Source organism: Stylophora pistillata, chromosome 9 (assembly GCF_964205215.1).
Source record: "Stylophora pistillata chromosome 9, jaStyPist1.2, whole genome shotgun sequence".
In the NCBI taxonomy this organism is placed as follows: domain Eukaryota; kingdom Metazoa; phylum Cnidaria; class Anthozoa; order Scleractinia; family Pocilloporidae; genus Stylophora; species Stylophora pistillata.
In genome coordinates, this window is record NC_142527.1 from 2,619,332 (window position 1) to 2,636,883 (window position 17,552).

Below are 17,552 nucleotides of genomic sequence, written 5' to 3' on the forward strand. Positions count from 1 at the left end.
AACAACATCACTAAGTGTATCACTAAGTGTATGAGAAGGCACTCGGCTGCGAGTGTTCTTGGACGGCAATGCCAATTTTGAATTGAAATGGGTGAAAAAGAAAGAATTTTTATATCTTAAGCGGTTACCTCTGACTTGGTGTAATTTTCCAATTTCCTCCTCTGTCAAAGTAGAAGTTTGTTTCCTGGAGTGTCAGAATGCTTTTAGGTTTAGAAAAATCAAAAACAACTTCTGAACGCCGCCTTTATTCCTCTTATAGGCGTGAATCATTAGCAGGGGAATTGAATGGAAAACGCCAGAGGGGAAAATAAAAGAATTCACATATGTTTCTAGTTCATTTAATTTCACAGTCTTCTCAAAATATTTCCAACAATGAAATAAGTAAAGCTCCTAGAGCGAGAGATCTGGTAAGAACTCTGAGTCTACACCCGTTTCAAAACAAGGATAAGTGTTCAATTATCACTGATTTACATAGTCCATAATATACTGCCGAAATATTGCAATATTTACAACAAGGACGGGAAGATGGATCTTACTCATTTATAAATTTTTCGGCATTATCAAAGATTGGTGAAACTTTTATCACAGAACAATTACTGACATAAATATCAAGGAAACTAAGAGAAAAATGAATAAATTTTAACTTTTTTTAGACTGATCTACCTTTTATTGCAATTTTTTTTCTCCGTAAGGGTTTGAAATGTACGGGCAATGTTGTAATGAGTAAGAAAGCTCTCCGATCTGTATCATGGAAAATTTCAGTTATTATCTGGCCTCTGCAGTGTATTTCTGAAGATATCAGCATCTCTGTTCCATTTGAAAGGAAGGGAGCTGTCTCGTAAAGCAGCAACAACCTACAATCTTCCTTATTTCCCGCTTTATGTCCTTTTTGAGTAAGCCATAGACAAGTGGGTTGAACGCAGAGTTTGCAATCAGCAGTAATTGCTGCGCCAGTTCCACTTTAGGCTTAGGTTCTGGACAAAACGTCACAACATGGCACACGCTCTTTACAGCAGTTAAGGAATAACAAAGAATGTAAAACGTTACCACAAAAATGATGAAAGCAATGGAGTTTCGAACCCTATTTCCCTGACGCGAGGGCGGCGTGTTTTCAGATGCTGTTGTAATGGACTCATTGTAGCGTAACTGTTCCGCGACTGTGACGCGCTCGCGAACATGTTTTCTGGCGATAAAAAGCAAATGTGACGTGGCTAGCAACAAGCTTACCCAAGGAATTAACTCAAAAACGATCGCTACTACATAAGTGAAGTACCGGATGCCGTGTTTTAAATGTGTAAAAGTTAACGGCGCAAAACCAGCTGCAGACGGTACTATCCATGCCATGCTTATGAATGCCAAAACCCAGTTTTTAGACATGATCCTGCCATAAACAAATGGTTTGACTATAGCTATGTAGCGGTCCAATACCAACACGCATAGATTGGTTACAGAGGCGTACAGGAATACCCACTGAAAGATGGCAAGCAAAATGTATTGGCAACCGTTCTCAATGTTAGGAAAACAGAAGTATATGCCAGGGTATAAACTCAAGCTGACCCCAAGATCTGCCACGGACAGAGACAAAAGAAACCAGTTGGTATTACACTGAAGCCGTGTTTTCGAGGCAATCAAAACGATGATGAAGATGTTGCCTGTGAAAGCGATGGCGGACAGAAGCCAGCCCAGGACAGTATACCATTGAGGCCTCGCCGAGTAGTCTGTCATCCTGAACCCACTTGGGAAGAAAGGAAAATTTGGTGAGTTCTCTGCTTTCCGTAAATTGAAGAATTTGATATGTGTAAGAAACTGAATTAAAAACTCATTATTCAACCGCATGGCAAACAAAAAGGAAACTGAATTAGCATGAAGCTCAGTTGATCGAAGAAAGTCGCCAGTAATAAAATATTTTAGCGTCTCATCAAATCAGCCTCAAATTTTCATCAGATAATTACTGAAAAAAATGCTTTGGTTCGAAAAATCGCCGAGACTAAGGTTTCGTTAGACGGGAGTGAGAGATGATGAAGCCTTTAAGCTAGACAAACGGAAAACAAAAGCAGTAAACCACTTTTTCAGTCTGGTTGCGCTGATTCGAAAATTATACTAAAAAGATGAAAAATAACGAGAATGGGACCATGCTTGCAAAACAATTCTTACTTTAGGTTTGTCAAGTTGGTCGGCTGGTCGGTTACATTCAGATAAGAAGACATCCTGGTTATCCGGTAAGATTTAACAGTATATCTTTGTTGCTCAAAAACTGATAGTTGTATTTTGAAATAGGGTTTGAAATGAAAGCGTTTTAAAACATCAAGCCATTATATTTATTGCACTGTCTTTGTAATGATGGATGTCAAACGAACTGGGTGACATTTCCAATAATTAAAGCAAACACCTGTAGGACTGACAATTTTATTAAAACGAAGTGCAATATTATTTTGGATTGACGAGAATTAGACTATTTGAACAATGCTTTACTTCGATCGCTAATTGCTCCCTGTTATTGGTAAGTCTAATAAAATTCTTACATACTTGTTTGTTTTTTGAAGGCAAGTTAATACAGAAACCCACATAATTTTCAATTTGGTATTAATGACTAGACGTCGACGTCAAACTCTTGACATGCGGAAAAATGTGAAATTACCAATATTAACTAAAAAGTATTGCTCCTTGCTATCTTATCGAGCGCGCATTCCTGATAATAGCTACAGAGTCATTAACTACACTTAATTTTGCATCTTCATACAGATGGTACAGCTTCGTGGAGTTTGACTTGTTGCTCCCAGCTGATATCAAGTATCTGGTACTTGAAAAACGCCGGTAATTAAAAATTTCAATTTCTCACTCCATTCCGCTGTCATATGAAATATACTTAACGCGGGAAATAAGTGCTGCCTTCTATTTTTGCTAACCGGTCGTCTCGCCAACATGTCAGCTCGCCAACAAACAGTTCGCCAGCGTCTAGTGTCAGTTCGCTAACTGGCGAATTGTTTGTTGGCGAACTGACACGTGTTGGCGAAACGACCGGCATTCCTATTTTTAACCACTTCCCATTTTATACCCAAGTCATGTTTCATCCTTAATAACATTGTTACGACATTTAACTCATAACGGAAAAAGATCCCTTTAAATTTTTCTTTTCTAAATTACTTAGGTAATTAACGTTTCTATCCACGCCATACTTACAGTAATGAGAGAGGCACAAACTGGAATTTGTCTAAATGACTCACTGAAACTGTAACATAACATAAAGATTGAGTTTATGCCGCTGTCCAAAAAAACAAAGATGCTACGAGCCCGCGCTGATTAACATTCCTATTTGTGCTCGCGCAATAGGTTGTGCCCCATTTTCTTTTTATATTAATATAAATAAAATATCGACTGACTAGACTTATTTCCTTGGAAGTGCATTATGTACCGCGACGTATTAAATCCACGGTGAAATTTAAATTCGTCGTGGTATCTGATTTGGAATGCAACTATCGTAGCAAAAGATTTGAAATTTTGAGCTAATTAACCTTAAAAATAAATTCACCACCGTTCCTCATCCTCCGTTGCTAATTTTCCGTTCCTCATTTCTCGTTTCCTATCTTCCGTTCCCTAATTTTAGTTCTTCACATTCCGTCGCGCAATTTTCGTTCTCCATTTTTACGTTCCCCCCTTCTCTGAATTCCATTCTCATTCCCTATATTTCAGCACGTTACAACTGTGTGTAGATGAATTTATCGATGATTATAATGCACGAGAAGACATTTATAACACCACGAGTCTGATGAATTAAGAAAAATCCGTTATCTATTCGGGTAACAAAGTTCGTAGTTACAATGTATATATGAAGTTCATATATTTTGAACTGCGGTTTTATATACGTATGATGCACGATCCTCGCAGTAGAGAGCGCTATTTATGCAATAGCGAAAATCAGACCTGAAAAAAATCAGGTATGTATGTATGGGATTCGAACCACTGACCTCTGCGATACTAGTGCAGCGCTCTACCAATTGAGCTAACAAGCCAACTGGGAACAGGCCGTTAAGTTGATTCGTAATAAACCCGTGATGATAATCAGATACAATGTATATATGAACTTCATATATTTTGAGCTGCGGTATCACACGGGTTTCTTACGAATCAACTTAACGGCCTGCTCCCAGTTGGCTTGTTAGCTCAATTGGTAGAGCGCTACACCAGTATCGCAGAGGTCAGTGGTTCGAATCCCGTACAGGCCTAATTTTTTTCAGGTCTGATTTTCGCTATCGCATAAATAGCGCTCTTTACTGCAAGGATCATGCATCATACGTATCTAATACCGCAGTTCAAAATATATGAACTTCATATATACATTGTATCTGATTTATCATCACGGGTTTATTACGAGTCAACTTAATGGCCTGCTCCCAGTTGGCTTGCTAGCTCAATTGGTAGAGCGCTGCACTAGTATCGCAGAGGTCAGTGGTTCGAATCCCGTACAGGCCTGATTTTTTTCAGGTCTTATTTTCGCTATTGCATAAATAGCGCTCTCTACTGCGAGGATCATGCATCATACGTGACTTGACTTGACTTGCAATCCGTTTTCCAAATTCCATACGAAAACCAAAAACGAAAATGAAATTTGATTTTCATTTTTCTAGGCAATTAGAAATCGGTTGGCACTAAGGTACACGCATTGCATTGTTAATCCCTCGAGCTCATTTTAGTAACTAACCGAAGAAAACAGAGAATTAGTCCAGAGTCTAGGGATGAGGATGTTCCTTACGCTCTATTCTCAATTACAGCTTTCCTAGTCAGTCAGACTGAACGAATTATGACAATTTTACTCGATATCAACAGCGACGCCATGGCGATCTATGGACCTTTTGAAACACGAATTTACATCTCGCTCTCTTAAATGGCGTCAAGCAGTCATCGCTGTGAAAACAATTTTACAATTTATATGTAAAAAGAGCGGAACACATGTGAAATAAAGCTGCAAACCTTGTTTCAGTTCGATGCAAGTACACAGCCGTCTGTTGTTGTATTCACCAGAGGATAATTTTCACTGAATTTTCTTTTCTTTTTTAGGGAGTCGATGTAATTAATCCGTTGTGGTGAAAACCAACCCCGACCTCAGCCTTGTTCAGTGATATCATGTTGCTCCTACCGCAAAAACTGTCTACATTAGAAAACTTTATCGGTGTGAAGTTCAATTTTCGATTCGCCTTTTTTAAAGAATATGTAGGGATGGAACTCGAAAAGCCCTCCCTTAGCTCCTTAGCGTATGTAAACAAAATTTGAGCCTTTCCTGAGGTGAAAAGGGAATAACCAAACAAATTAACGGAACTGTCATTCGAAAACGATCCAGTTTGAATAATTTAGATTTTGAACAGAACGTTAAGAGGTAAACCTATGTCAGTCCAGGAACTTATCTAGAATGTGTGATTTTATAAGCTGTCTTTAGGATCTTTAGCAAAACTATCTAAACTATCAATTTTGCTAAAAGGGCTATGCCTGTTCACTCCAACTCATGCAATAAAACCGAATATCTAATATCACGAAAAACAAAAAAAACATTTCTCCCTTAGCAAATGTAAATAAAATATGAGCCTTCCCTGACGTGAAAAGGGAATAACCAAAAAAACATTAACAGAACTGTCATTCGAAAACGATTCAGTTTGAATAGTTTAGATTTTGAACAGAACGTTGAGAGGTAAACCTATGTCAGTCAGCAACTTATCTAAAATGTGTGATTTTATGAGCTGTATTTAAAGGGGAACTGAAGCCTAAAATTGGCATAATGTTTGCATTCATTTCTAGTCAGCTTTAGAGGAGTAAGCTAAAGTGTCGATATTCATTTTAATTTTGTTCACTTTTTGTTTTTTACGAGAAAATTCGATTTGAAGTTGCCTTTTTCCCGCTTTTGGGGCTGTAAGACTGTCATTAAGATCTAGAGCTAAACCATCTAAAACTATCAATTTTGCTGAAAGGGCTGTGCCTGTTCACTCCAACTCATGCAATAAAACCGAATATCCAGTATCACAGAAGAAAAAACCATTTCTCCCAGGTTAAATTTGCGCACCAGAAAATGAAGATTTTGAGCAGATTCGACCGTTTTTTCGGTTTTTTTTTTCTCCACTTTCTTGCTTGTCGAGCTAGTGAAAATGTTATGCTACATGAACGTTGAAACAAAATCCTCGCTTTATCATGATATCCAACTATCTTGCAAGCCTTTATTAGCTAATACATAACTTGCAATAAATACCTTTAAATATTTCCTGACTCCTGGCAGGTTTAAAGCCCATCCACAGATTTTCTGGAACCGTGAAATCGATTTGTTGTCGTCAGCCACAATTGAAAGTGATTAATGGTACAGATGCATCGTTGTTAAACAAAAAACCTAGGTTACGAGAAATGATCCGCTGCAAAATGGGTAAACTGCGTGGGATGGGCTTTGCTTTTGTAAATATCTTGTCACCAAAACCTGCTTATAGTCGATTTTTTTTTTTTCATATACATAGCTTGCAAATATGTCTGCTATAGATGTTGCAAGGTGATATATGTAAATGTAAATGTTTTGATCTTTAAAACACCCAAGGATGCATGATTCATTTGCATTCAAATAGTGAGGTATAATTAATGATCAGTGCGACTGTTGTCCAAGCCGGCAAACAATTTACTATAATAATCAGCCGACCAAGGCTTTTTAATTGGAATTGTTTCACCTTCTCGATATAATCGTTTCTCCAAAATTGCCTTTTCCTGTCTCTGATTACATGTAAGATCTTTCTCAGAAAAAGAAAATGTTGTAAAATGTCAGGCTGATATGCAGAAATCGAATAGAAGCTGAACTCTTTGAAGAGAATCCAGTGATATAAACCGAACTATTATCAATATGAGAAATAACAGTGACAAGACACTATTAACTGTTTCTCAAAAATGTAAACCCTTTCATTTCCGTAGCTGAGGATGAATTCAAGACCGCCCAAAAAAAAAATCAAATATTCATAGTTCGCTGTTTTTATCTGTTTGACAGAGAAATATATTTTCACTTAACAACTTATGGTTTTTGACGGCCTTCAAACAATCGTCGCTTAAGTTATGAAGCGGTAGCAATAATGAACTTTTTTGTATTCAGGTCACGAACGTATTCGTTATAACGACATGCCAATCTCTTGGGTGATCACTTAATCGTCGATTAAGATAATCTATGTTCTACGTTTTTGATGGTTAGAAACAGTCTTGTTTTAGAACTGAGGGGGATTTATACAGCTTCAAAGCCATGACGTTCAAGGTATACTAGAATGACGGCAGGTTCTTAAAACGAAGTAAACAAAAGAACGAGGAAAAAAAATACAGGTGTATTAGACATAATGTCCCTGTTTCCTTGGAAAAAGGTCGTACTTTCAATTAGAGAGAACAAGCTTCGTCGCAATGGTCGAATTCTTTTTTTTTTTTTTTTCCTCTGTTTTGTTTCGGATTCTTTGAAACTTGTCTTTTATCGGAGGGAAATTGAACTTATTGTTTTTCGAAGGTAGGTAAATGTCATTCGCCGAGAAGAAAAAAATTGAAAAGTTTCGTCAAGCTGTCTATAATTGAACAATTGCAAACAAAAAACTCAAAGCCATTTACCATCGCGTATAAATTACCCCCAGATTTGACAATATTGACTTTACAATACCATCGAAGTTTTCCTCTCGCGTGCGCCTCAATAAACGGGTTTTTTTCTCGCTTTATTGTTGTTGTTTATAAACCAGTTTAAGTGTCCTGTCGGTGAAATTTATCTTATCCATCATCAATTACCGAAGTATCGTTCAAAGAAAACGAGAAAGAAGGAGCCAATATGGCTTAATTTTTCTAAGAACAAATTTATATTTTTAAATATAGGAAGATTCGTCACAGATTTCAGGAAACCGGGAGATCTGTGGCTTCAAGAACTAATGACGCTGTACGAGACATACCAGGTTTTTCAGCAGTACTAATTATAAGGAATTTGAGCAAGCCTGGTCTTTTTTCCCACTTCCTGTTTCCTTCCTGAGGAAAGGATGGTAAATACTAAAAAAGATTAGATAAAAGATCGTATCCATTAGTGGGTAGATTTAATGTGTTCTTTAGAGCTTGTGTAAAGCATTACGCACAAATACGAAATCTTTTTAAAGTTAGAACGGACTTAACTTCTATTAGATGGAAAAATAGAGGATTCTGGAATAGGAAATGAAAATAATAAAAAGATGAAAAGAAAAGTAAACAGTATACAGAGTACATTTCTTCGACTCTAAAATAAAGCGAAAATAGCAAGATATATATTGAAACGAATGAGCAACATTTTTTAAATGGCTTTCTAAGGAAATTGAACGAGACTTACCGACTCCCTTTCGAGTAGAAAAGCAATATAATTTGTTTTATACAAGAGCTTAAGTAGACAGCTTGGAGGAATATGCTTGAAAATAAACATCGCTACTAGCTAAAATATGATTGAAATCATAATATTTTTTTTTTAAATGAACACTGCTACCAGCTTAAGCTGAATATGATTGAATTCAGAATTTTTTTTTTTTGAAAATGAACATCGCTACCGGCTTACGTTTTTTCCATTTTCAGAAAATTCCACTAGCTAATTACACCCACGCCGACGTACACTTTTTGAAGTCGTTTCGAACTCGGCATGAGTAGATCTAGAGTCTGTAGCAGCGGAAGTAGTTGAAAGACCTAACAAAATAAAACCCTCTGACCTAGAAAGCTGTCCTCGAGTCGTAGCTGCCTGAACAATTTTAAGGAAAAGTTACAAGTGAACGAAGAAGAAAACCTTAGAACTTACCAATTAAGGTCAAAGTCTGTAGAATACACCTTCTCTGATATGCTAAATACGAATGATCGATGCCTCTGAAATTCAATACAATATCGAACCTTACATTATATCAGCCCACGCGTTCATTAACGCAAGACAGTGTGATGTCATAGTTGATATTTACATCGCCAATCGTAGAATATAAAGGACAATAAAAGATGTTAGATAAGGTATCGTGCTAATCTGTTTTGGCCTTGTCCTGCCACTGGAGATAAATTTAAACTTCCTCTCCAGACAACAAAGATTCGAGCAGGAAATTGTGTTACAAATAACACAGTTCAAACACATTTTTGACGGTCAGTTTTTCACTTTCGAGCCACTGTTTGAGGGGAATTAGATTCTTGATTGGTCAGAGCTGTGCAATTTTGAATAATGACAAATTTTTGAAGTTTCAGACCCATTAATGCCATAGGTTGACATGATTCGCAGAAATAATCTATATTATTAAAAACTAGATCATTGGATAATGCAATTCAAGACTTTTTATTGGCTTAGCCATTATGGTATATCAGCCAATATACCATAATCTACAAATATGGTAAGCTACGTGTCAGCTTGAAATTAAAAGAGAGCTAAAAATTTAATAAAATTTAATAATTTAATTTAACGTTTTTAATAAAACAATTATTCTACTCGCGCTTGTTGGATATGAGGTGATTATAGCCAACGAGGCGCGTAGCGCCGAGTTGGCTATCTATCATCTCATATCCAACGCACGTTCGTGGAATAATTGCTAATTACTTGTTTTCAACTCCATTTTACCTATTCATTAAAGATGAGAACGTTCAGAAAATATACAAAACGCTTTCAACAACACTAAAATGTTGAACGCTTCAAAACAACAATCAATATGACATTAAACTTCGAGAGAAACTAATGGTTTCTCTATTAGAAGTTCACAGATTCGTTCCCCTTGCCCTTCTAGCTTGACTTCCGACAGTCGCTCATGAAATAATGAATCGCGCTCGACACGTTTCTATTGCGTTCAATCCATGCCTAAAATAATTATGAGCACGCAACGTTCTTTAATTTTAGCTCTCAAACTTTGTTTTAGTTTCCTTTACGATCAGCTTAAGGCCTCAACGTCCAACTTGAGCAACCAACATTTATCTTTTGAGAGGACGAGAAAGAAATAAAAATTCAGACTTTTAATTTGGACATTTTTATTTCTCAGTCTTAAAAAAAATTCAATTTTGATTTGGGCCCTTTTTTTTTTTAGAAAGAACTCAGATAACAATTCTTTAATTTAAGACCAGGAAAAAGCTCTAAAACAAACCAAGCGATAAAAGATCGTACCACTTCTGTTGATTCATGACCCAAATATTCAAATAGGTAAAGTCGGTGCTAAGGGAAATAATCAATAACAATGCATCACCGTCACGTGCCTGTTCAAAATCCAACATTAGGGTTCAAGATCGAATACACGTGTCTATCAGTTGCAGAGGCGGATCCAGGATTTTTTTGAGGAGGGGGTGCACCACAAAAGAATGGCGTAACTGACTGGTGACCGGACGTAAACAAATTGTAATAGCGAATACGAAGAAGGCTCTTGCCTAATAGGCAATAACATATTATAACATAACCAAGGTAAAGCGCGCGCTCTGATTGGTCAATTTAGCGTCCCCCATTTGCCCATGGGTGTACGCTGCTGACGTGAGCAAATGCAAAGACTATTTTTCCGCGCTTGCTTGTTTTTTCTGGTCACGTAAGATTTTTTAAATAAAAGGGAACTCTTTAGCTACAATGTATCAATGTTATGTTATAAAACAAATGGTAAACACCACAGCGTACACTATTGAGTTATGGATGCACTTGGGAGGTTTGCTAAGCACTCAAGAAGCTAGAGTCGCTCTCGGCTATCGCCTCGAGCGACTCTTACGCTTCTTTCGTGCTTAGCAACCTCCCGCGTGCAACCATAACTCAATAGTGTACGCTGTGGTGTTTACCATTTGTTAAATATGAACTGCTGAGAATATTTACGACGTTTAACATAAATTCTTCAACCTCGTCTCTTGGTCTTCAAAACCAATAAACCACATAGTTTTGTTTTTTTTTTTTTTGCAGAATACCACTTGTATTAGAAAGCCGCAGGTCATCTCAGGAGGGGGGGTGCGTACCCCCTGCACCCTCCCCCTTGATCCGCCCCTGAGTTGGACACTAGTGTCTAAGATCGGACAATAGGGAGTAAAATCGGACACTGGTGTCCTATTTTAGACACTAGTTTCCCATTTTAGACACAAGTGTATAATTTTAGACGGCAGCGTTTTACTTAGGACACTGGTGTCCGATTTTAGACACTAGTGCCCAACAATGCCAGTGTAACATTTTACAACTGGTGTCCTATTTTAGCCACTGGTGTACGATTTTGGACATTACCGTCCGATTTTAGACAACAGTATCCGATTTAAGGAAAACGTGTCAAATTTTAGACACTAGTGTCCAATTTCCCACGGTAGTGTCCCATTTCGAATTCTAGTGTCCATTTTTTGGACTGTATTGTCCGTTTGCTTCATTATTGCAGCATTACTTGATTTAACTTAAAATATATGCCGTACATATTTTTTCCGAGCAGAGCACTGCACAAATATACCGATTAATGTCTTTAGTACTCTGGTCCACATCTTTTCTTGAGATGGGTGTGCGACAGGATAACAGAGCTAACCGGGTGGGAATTGGTCCTATTGTGAAAGCAGTCGCCATTGCAACGGAAGTTTGTGAGCTGTCGTGTTTCGAACCAAAGTTATTTTAAAATTATGGGAACAGGTGGGAGAGGAAGTCATTTGGCAGTTATCCATGTTCATGACGAAATTGTAGCCTACGTGACATTCAATGATGCGATACATCGTCATTTGGTGCTGTTTACAGGAAATGGCGGATGGAAAAATTTTTAAATTCAGTTGTCGTTTTCTTTCAGGCGTTAACGGTCCTAAAGTTACCTCACCAGCTGTAAACAGGAAAATGTCTGTTATCTCAATAATGAAGATTTGAAGAAAATTATAACACCAGGAAGAGGAAGTCATTCTTACTACTGGAGTAAACAAGACTTCCACTTCCGGTTTAACATCCACAGAAAGGGTATAAATTGAGACAAGCAAAGCAGAAGGAAGTAATCGAAGAAAAGTCTTGTGCAAGACGAGCAAAAAATCGTTCAAAGGATACAAGGACAAAACATGTCATTGGCAATCTCCATTGGTTTTATAATTTGTTTCAGTCTCATTACCGTCAGCCAGAGCTGCATGTGCTGGTTTAGAGGACTTCAAGAAGGCTTTTGTGACTCTGCCATCGGTAAGGAACTGCAAGGCAAAAACAAAACTACTATTTGAGTTAAATTCCATTTCATGAAAGATCTTGGTCGCAGCTCTAAGAAAAGCGTACCAGATATTATAAAAAGGGTCAGGATAACAAAAATATCTAATTTTTCGAAGATGCTGAAGATTCGAGCTCCTTAACCGAAGATTAACAACAGGATGCCCTATCACATTTTTTCCAAACCAATGAGGTTAATTTTAGGTTTTGGTTAGAACGAAGTAAATGTTCAATTTTACGGCCGTTCGTGTTTCAAAAGTCTGCCATGTATTAACATTATTTCATTGGAAATTTAGCCTGCGTCACAGACAGTCTAAACCGCCGGTATAGACTATACCGGGGATTGTGTGACACGTCCGGCTGCAACGCAGGCTATGGAAATTGTGATCAGATTCCTCCACGGGAAAGAAGAATCGAACCCAATTAAAATTTGCCCTGTTCGTAGTTCAGTTGACAGCGGCACCCAACTAGTATCTGGGGGACTGCGTTAGAACTCCGTCGAAGCCTGAATATTCTTAGGCTTCTTTTCTGCGATAGAGGTTTTGCATGGCAGCCATGTTGCATGGCAGGAACAATGAAAATATTATGCATAGGAAAGAAAATTTTTTCCCATGGGAAAAATAATCTATTGTTCCTGCCATGCAACATGGCTGCTGTCCAAAACCTCTATTACTAAGATTGCACTGCTCGCCCTCGTGTTCAAGCTCACTAGCTCAGTCCTTTTTTAACAGTAATGAAATCCAAGGTTACGTCAAACGCTGCAAATGCCGTCCAGTCTGATGATGACGCATTCAGCCTTTTTGGCTCCCCTCAAGTCTACAATCTGAAAATTGTTGAAGTTTTCAAGGGTAAAGAGCAGCTTAGGCAGCTGGCAGGATTCACGCCATCTCTTAGAGGCGAGAGCCCAGTGTATAAAGTCGAGCTACACATTCCCCCCCGGTTTATCTCATGCAGCTTTCAGCTCCGGGAGGGTCAGGAGTATCTCCTGTCAGGCAGAGTGGACGACAACAAATTAAGCTCCGAATTCTGTGATATCCGTCTGAGGTGGGGTGACGTCACGCGAAAGTAGGAAAATGGAGTTAGAGTACGATACGCTGAGGGTTGCAATCATGATGCAGTAACCAGTAGCCATAACCAGTGGCCGTAATTTGTGTGAGGATTTACAATACTATTCGTACCGAAGTGCAGGAAATCGTATTTTTTTTTTATCTGTTGTCGAGTGTAAATCTTAAAAGAAGTGAGTTGTCGAGGTTTAGTTTTGTTGACCAAGTTTAAAACTTGTTACGTTCGTCATTATCCGGAAGGAAGCGGACGGAGGTAAAGCTACAGGAGCGATCTTCATTGACTTATCTAAAACGTTTGACACCATCAGCCATTCCGTTTTGTTAGAAAAACTGTCTCGCTATGGAATACAGGACAATGAACTGAACTGGTTTACGGACTATTTATTCCTCCGAAACCAGATCACTTAATTTAAGGGAGTATTGTCAGAACCTAACCCTGTTTTCACAGGTGTTCCCCAAGGAAGTATTCTCGGGCCGTTATTGTTTTTAATTCATTTTAACGATGTCCACAAGCCGCTCCGTTATTCTAAGATTATCACTTACGCAGATGACTCAGTTATTTTCACATCCTCGAAAGACTTGAATATTATGAAACACAACCTCAGCGAAGACATCAATAGCCTCGCCTCCTGGTTTCGAGATAACGAACTTATCATTAATCTCAAAAAAGGAAAAACTGAAGTAATGCTATTCGGAACAGCAAAAAGATTGAGTGGTTTTGATGGCAAAGAACTAAACCTCTCAGTAAATGGATCTCGCATCGACACGACTACAAATTACAAGTACCTAGGTGTCTATCTGGACCCTACATTGAATCTTGACAAGCACTTTTACAAAACATACAAGAAATCTGCAGGAAGAGTGAATTTATTACGACGAATCCGTTCTAACACTGACACCTTAAGCGCTGAACGAATCTAGAGAGCAATGATAATGCCCATATTCACTTATTGCGGTCAAATTACGCTTGGTTGGTCAGAGACACGAAGGTGCCAAATAAGAAACCTGGAACAACGTAGTCACAAGATTATTCTGCAAAACTCAAAATGTCTAAACTGTGAAATCAGTCTACCAACAATTGAAAATTTTTTAAAGAAAAAGGCTTGTTTACTTGTTTTTGATTGCCTAAAAGGCAATGTTTGTAGTCCTTTCAAAGAGTATTTTAAATTGTTAACCCACGATTTTAATACAAGGAACAGAGGGACCACCGTTGCTCTGCCGAAAGTGAGACTTGACTTCGCTCGGAAAAGTTTTTATTTTTTAGGAGCCTCAGCTCTTAATTTTTCACCTTTAAAAATCACGCAAATTAGCAGTAGGGTACCATTTAGGGAGTCTTTAGATCAATTTTTTGCATAGGGCATTTAGTTAGGTGCGTAGTCATTCTTATCTTATTCTAGTTTTTATCCTTATATTATGTTATTTAGACAGGACCCCATTGATAACAGTGCTCCTGCACTGAAGGGCTATCCTGTATAAATATTCTTTATTATTATTATTATTATTATTATTATTATTATTATTATTATTATTGTGTAAATTGCTACTAAATGGTTGTATATAAAGTAGACATCTTTGTTTACATCAATAAATTCCATAAAAATATTATACCTTCTCGAAACTTTGGCGCGTTCGTTGGACCTTACTACCTGGGTTTACTCATATTTTTTCTTTTTAGTGCCTTAGGAAATCGATATCAACTAACAAAGTTCAAGATATATTGGGATTGGCGTTGAACTGTCATTTACTTAACATATTTCGGGCGATCTCAACTGGCGAGTTTCTTAAGCGCGCTTTGTTCGTCGAGTTAGTATCAAGTCGCTTGTTATTGATTTCGAATACATCTTCGCATAGTTAATCGATTGAGAATGATCTTCTGATCAATGTTCTGGGAGTAAGATGGTTTGGGTCATCTGGAGGTTTTAGCCGAGAAAGACAGACGAATTGAGAAAAGATATCTCTACCACAGGGTATTGACAATGATACGACTCTAGCTTAATTCGGAAATGTTCTGGAAAACTGCTACGCATCGGAGACTTTAGACATAGCACTCGGAAAGAATACATACCCAAGATACGGATTCGCATAACTGCATGCAAGCAAGGAGGTAAGTTAGTAAAGATACTGTGGTGCTATGTCGGTGGCGGGTATAACAATATAATTGGTTTTATCAACTGAGCTGAGGGCGTAAATTGGCCACTTTAAAGAGTTTCTTAATGTTTAGCAATAATAGAATAGACCGTTCTATTATGTTTGTTTGACATTTAGCCATGTGATGATTTTCGCGTTGATCCTTTGACGTCACTTCCTCCGAATCCTGCGATCAACTTCCGGAACATAGTCAAATAATGCGGACGCGAAATCTCGTCTAAAGATACTTCTGGCGCTCGGACTAGGTTAAAATTTGGCAGGGTAGGTGAGGGGGACACACTGAACACGAAATTGTAAAAAAAATAATGTACCAAAATTTTGTTCTCAGTGGCACTTTAAGCTCGCGATCATTTCCTTCATTCTCTTTACCCGGGAGCCCAGTAATGATTCGGGGGGGGGGGGGGGTGGAGGTGTTACTGCTGTGAGGAAGTGGATACTTATCCACTCACTAGTTCTTATTCATTGTGTGTTTCGCAGAGGAAAGGTTGGATCACATAATCTCCTATTTGATTTCCTTTGATACACAGACATCACTTAAAGAAATCAAAACTTTCCGGAAAGCTTAAGTTAAACAAAATACCTTATTAAGATAAAATATTTCAAAAGCATATTTTTATTTCCGGGTGTTCAGTAAGAGCCTAAGCTTACATGATCATGTGATGATTTGAAAACCGTGACTGATTCTTCTCGATTTATCACATTCGCATTTTTCCACGATTAACACGTTGCCAAATAATGGCTGGTACGCACATATCAATGAATCCCGCATATTTCTTGCTTGGCAAATCCATGTCCCTTTTCAAAACACGAGTATCCGTGACTCAAATGTTATCAAATCGCACACGTTCATTTTGGTCTCCGAACCTATTGAAAACTCGACGTCTTTTTGGGCAGCACGGGCCGAAAAAAAGTTTCCTTCCTTCCCTTCTGCTTATGTCGTACTTTCAGCTTCAGGATCTGGGCACGATGGAATCCCAATTATCGTGTCTTTTTGATAATACACAAACCATGATACAGTAGAGAGAGGCTTACCGTTGTCTAAATATATCATTAGCTTTTAAGCGTCATTTCAGGTTCACTAGATCATTCACGTTAGAATGATGTGTTCGCAAACTGGCCGCCAATCTTCTCGAATATTTAATTTTACAGTAAAATTGAATATTTGAGAAGATTGGCGGTCAGTTTGCGAACACATCATTCTAACGTGAATGATCTAGTGAACCTGAACTGACGAATATATGGTATATGAAGACTGGCGAGTGAGATTTCCGTGTTTTAAGATTGTTTTCACCCAAAAAATTCCTCACACTTCTAGCAGCAAAATTAGTTTGTCTCCCAGATATCAATTTTTAGATAAGAAGTCTCTTTTTGGAAAGGAGTGTCGATGTTGTCGATGTTGTTGAGTTTCATAAACTGTGTTCAATTATTTCTTGTCTTGAAATAGGCTATTCAGTTTTCGGCTCTTCCCCGGTGTAATACATCAACAGGTGTGCGTTGTTCCAGCTGTTTATGTCATTCAGGCTACACGACTCCAAAATGATGGAATGCAAGTATTATCGTAGGCAGGAATACGTGTTGCAGAGCTGAAACTGTTTTAATTAGAGCAGCAAAACTGCGGTCATATATGGAGTTAGCGGATGTGAGTAAAAACAGCTTTTAGAGAAAGGTCTTGAAACAGCCTTGCTCATTCAAGTTAAAATGTTTTTAAGGCTTCTAGAATAGCATATCATCAAGCACCAAAAAAAAAACAAAAAAAAAACGCAAAAACACGGACTTCTAGTTGACTCTGATCGGAACGTGCCTTGGGATTGACTTGAGTAAGTTCTGTTTGTTGGAATAAGTTCAATATTCCGCACGTAGCCTGTGTGTAGCAGTAGTGTTGGAGGAAGAGCGTGTCAATGAAATCTAAGGGTTGTGTTATTCCTTACAAGAAACTACTTTTAATTGACAGACATAGGGGGTAGGGTAAACCGTCAGTACTCCCCCCCTTTTACGCCTTGGGCTAACCATTACCACATCAGGTTGAAAATAAAATTTAGTCCGTTACTGTGATCTGAGGTTTTTAATTAATCCACGATTATAACACAGTTGCAAGTGAGTTTCCCATGCGAAAACGTGCCTTCCTATTCAAAAATGCTTGATTTAAGAAAACGTACATCTTGTGCGTGAATACGCGAGTTTATCTGCAACTCGACGACATAACAGTGATAAGGACGCAG

The 17,552-nt window shown here is 38.0% G+C and overlaps 2 protein-coding genes across 7 annotated transcripts; one reads left to right on the top strand and one right to left on the bottom strand.

Annotated features, from left to right (window-relative positions):
- Window positions 1-229: 229 nt before the first annotated feature.
- Window positions 230-8,887, bottom strand: LOC111327154 (beta-2 adrenergic receptor). Of its 6 annotated transcripts, none has more exons than XM_022931283.2 (3): window positions 8,786-8,887; window positions 7,929-8,022; window positions 230-1,735 (listed from the first exon to the last, which is right to left on the bottom strand). In XM_022931283.2, the coding sequence occupies exon 3, from the start codon at window positions 1,723-1,725 to the stop codon at window positions 799-801; it is 927 nt and encodes a 308-aa protein (XP_022787018.2). In that variant the 5' UTR covers window positions 1,726-1,735; window positions 7,929-8,022; window positions 8,786-8,887; the 3' UTR covers window positions 230-798. The 6 variants fall into 6 exon arrangements, with proteins under 6 accessions (XP_022787018.2, XP_088589259.1, XP_088589260.1 ...); XM_088733133.1 differs by lacking the exon at window positions 8,786-8,887 and adding an exon at window positions 6,233-6,367 and having other exon boundaries at window positions 7,929-8,116; XM_088733134.1 differs by lacking the exon at window positions 7,929-8,022 and having other exon boundaries at window positions 8,786-8,846.
- A 2,831-nt stretch (window positions 8,888-11,718) lies between these two features.
- On the top strand, window positions 11,719-14,790 carry LOC148722786 (metalloproteinase inhibitor 2-like). Its single transcript, XM_088733136.1, has 2 exons — window positions 11,719-12,100; window positions 12,853-14,790. The coding sequence occupies exons 1-2, from the start codon at window positions 11,986-11,988 to the stop codon at window positions 13,188-13,190; spliced, it is 453 nt and encodes a 150-aa protein (XP_088589262.1). The 5' UTR covers window positions 11,719-11,985; the 3' UTR covers window positions 13,191-14,790.
- The last annotated feature ends 2,762 nt before the right edge of the window (window positions 14,791-17,552 follow it).